The sequence below is a fragment of the Pundamilia nyererei genome, unplaced genomic scaffold (genome assembly GCF_000239375.1).
Source record: "Pundamilia nyererei isolate P.nyererei 1_Seehausen unplaced genomic scaffold, PunNye1.0 scaffold00089, whole genome shotgun sequence".
Lineage (NCBI taxonomy): Eukaryota > Metazoa > Chordata > Actinopteri > Cichliformes > Cichlidae > Pundamilia > Pundamilia nyererei.
This window is the reverse complement of record NW_005187490.1, coordinates 1,789,444-1,792,147: the sequence shown is the minus strand read 5'-3', so window position 1 is coordinate 1,792,147 and position 2,704 is coordinate 1,789,444. Positions and strand designations below refer to the sequence as shown.

At 39.6% G+C, this 2,704-nt stretch overlaps 1 protein-coding gene across 6 annotated transcripts in view; it reads right to left on the bottom strand.

The window, feature by feature from the left end:
- Positions 1-751: 751 nt before the first annotated feature.
- The window catches only part of slc4a5b (solute carrier family 4 member 5b), a 58,765-nt gene continuing 56,812 nt past the window's right edge, over positions 752-2,704 (bottom strand). For 5 of the 6 annotated variants that reach the window (XM_005739118.1, XM_005739117.1, XM_005739119.1 and 2 more), the window contains one exon: positions 752-1,325. In XM_005739118.1, coding sequence (XP_005739175.1) covers positions 1,064-1,325 — 262 coding nt within the window. In that variant the 3' untranslated portion in view covers positions 752-1,063. The remainder of the gene's footprint in view (positions 1,326-2,704) is intronic. The other variant, XR_311892.1, reaches the window with a different exon arrangement.

Below are 2,704 nucleotides of genomic sequence, written 5' to 3'. Positions count from 1 at the left end.
TGTACTTTTTACACACAGGTATAACAGAATAGCTTTAGTGTTGTTGTTTATTTAAACTTGAGTATGAACTTATACAAAATGCAGCAAGATATTAAAAAAACAGTTTTATTGATTAAAAAACACTATATCGGATTCATATCGGTATCGGCAGATATCCACATTTATGATATCGGTATCGGCATCAGACATAAAAAAAGTGGTATTGTGCCATCTCTAGTCCAAAGTACTCCTCATTCTATGTCTCAATTCATTAAAAATAAAATTCCAATAAAGTTTACCATTTGTAAATTTTACGTTAACTAAAACTGAAAGTTCACAGGTTTGGTTGTCTAAAATTTTGATTCTGTCACTTCTGAACCTTCGACTGGGATTTTTTTTTTTTGTACCACTGAACTGGAAGGTTCAGCAAGGTACATCACAGATTCATACATGAGCTAAAACTGCTTCAGAAAATGTAATGGGTCAAATAAGGCATCTACTGGTGTTGTAGATAGCATGCCATTGCATTGAACTGACTTTTTCATTAGCTGTGATTAGAAGGCCAAGATGTATTTTCAAATTTAATGAACACTCCGCCGCATGCTATCATTTGCTTTAAAAATTGAGATTTCATATTTATATTACAGAAAGTATTATACAGTACATTAAGTATCATTTATTCTAAATACAAGTAGAGAAACTCTGGGGAAAGCATTTCTTGACAAGAAAATGAATTGCATGAACGCTGTTATGACAAAAACAAACCAAAAGCTTTTAAATGGATGTTTCTTTTTTAATTTTTTAGATCAGGGTTTTACATCAGAAATGCGCATAAACATGTAGATCATGACCACTCATCAAATACACTGACCTATTAAACTGCCTCATTTATCAGTTATCTAATTGCTTCAGAGAGGGATTGTGCATTCATTAATATGCTTTGGTTTTTCTCGTTGGAACTACAAGAAGCTGGTTTCCAAAGCAGACCTGAGAGCTGATAATTACAAAAAACCCCACTTAAACGATGTTAGACATGATCTGTGATCAGTAAGCAACACTTTGCACCTTTCAACATTGTTTGTTTTTACAAAATGGTTTCAGCACAGGAGTTGTGAAAGTGATCTTGCTTTTTCTTGCAAGATTCTTTCTCCATTTTAGGCAGTGGCCAGTCATCAGACGGGTAGAAGTTGTGCTGCTGCTGTCTGAAGTGGAAGCCAGACTCCTCGCAATCGGACTCCACACGGATGCTGACCCTGGGCACAGGCTGGTGTTGCAGTGGAGGGCTGAGGCTGAGTTCAGAGTCGGCACGTGAGGGGGGACAGGAGATCTTCAGGTGCAGAGTGATGCTGAGGAACAGTGGTGATGGAACACTTTTACTCTCCATGACTTTCACAGTTTCCAATTTTTAAATTTATTAGGAAATCAGACCTCAAACTGAACCAGCAGTCCTGCAACAAGTCATCCTTCTGTTATGTATTTCATTATATTGTCTTTAAGGGTATCATTCATTTTATAATTTCTGGCTAAAACATATTTTTATTAGTACCAGAAAACAAAGCTTTAAATATATTTCTCTACAGTGGTTGGCAGTTACCCTCTGCAAAATGTAACCAAAGGTTTAACCACTGAGAGGCAGTGTTTAATAAGTTGGAGTGTTGAGGGTTTTCATGTGCTGTTGTTCTTTTCACTTTTGATATTTCTGTTTTGCTCCATGTCCTCAAGAGGCTTTGCTTTCCACAGGTCATAGCCACTGTGTCAACAACTGGTGATTACTCTGTGCCACAGCGGCTACATCCTGCCAGAAAACTTGAATGTGAGTGTTTTTGGCATAACCATCTGGTGTTTTGAAGCTGGACACAAAGAGCAATGGGTAGATCTGACAGTGAAACTCAGGACTCAGGCTCATTAGCTGTCAACTTGAAACTGATCAAATCGGTCAATGAGTTTATGCTCGATAATTTTTCTGAGTCCAATATTGACCATAATTTATATAATAAACTTCATGTTTGATTGATTGACCTGAAACTTGCAATTGAGTTTTCAATTTCATAAAAAAAGAAATTAAGGAATTCCTAGTTATATATTACCCTCTCGCCCCTGCGGGTCCTCTACAAGAGGCCTGGGAGCTTGAGGGTCCTGCACAGTATCTTAGCTGTTCCTAGGACTGCGCTCTTGTGGACAGAGATCTCGGATGTTGTTCCTGGGATCTGCAGGAGCCACTCACACCTAGTGCTCCAATTACCAGTGGGACCACTGTTACCTTCACCCTCCACATCTTCTCAAGCTCTGAGCCCTTGGTACTTCTTCAGCTTCTTGTGTTCCTTCTTCCTAATATTGCTTTCATTCGGTATCGCTACATCTATCACTACCTCCCATCTTTCTCTGGTTTTCTACCACTACTATGCCCGGTTGGTTAGCTATCACCATTTTATCTGTCTGTATATGGAAGTCCCACCGGATCTTAGCTTGGTCATTCTCGACCACCATAGGGGGCGCTTCCTATTTTGACCTTGGAACTTGTTTCTGTATATTATGCCAGCCACTTGGTTATGGTGTTGCCCTGCATGGCATGGTGTGGATGTGATAGATCCCAGGCTCTGTGGATCTTGTGCTCAGAGCTTGTTCCTGTGCTAGCATGGTTAGTGCCTCTGTGCTGTCTTTCAGTCCAGCCACTGGTAGGACTTCATGATGTCAGCCACTTCATTTATCTGCTGGTGGTACATGC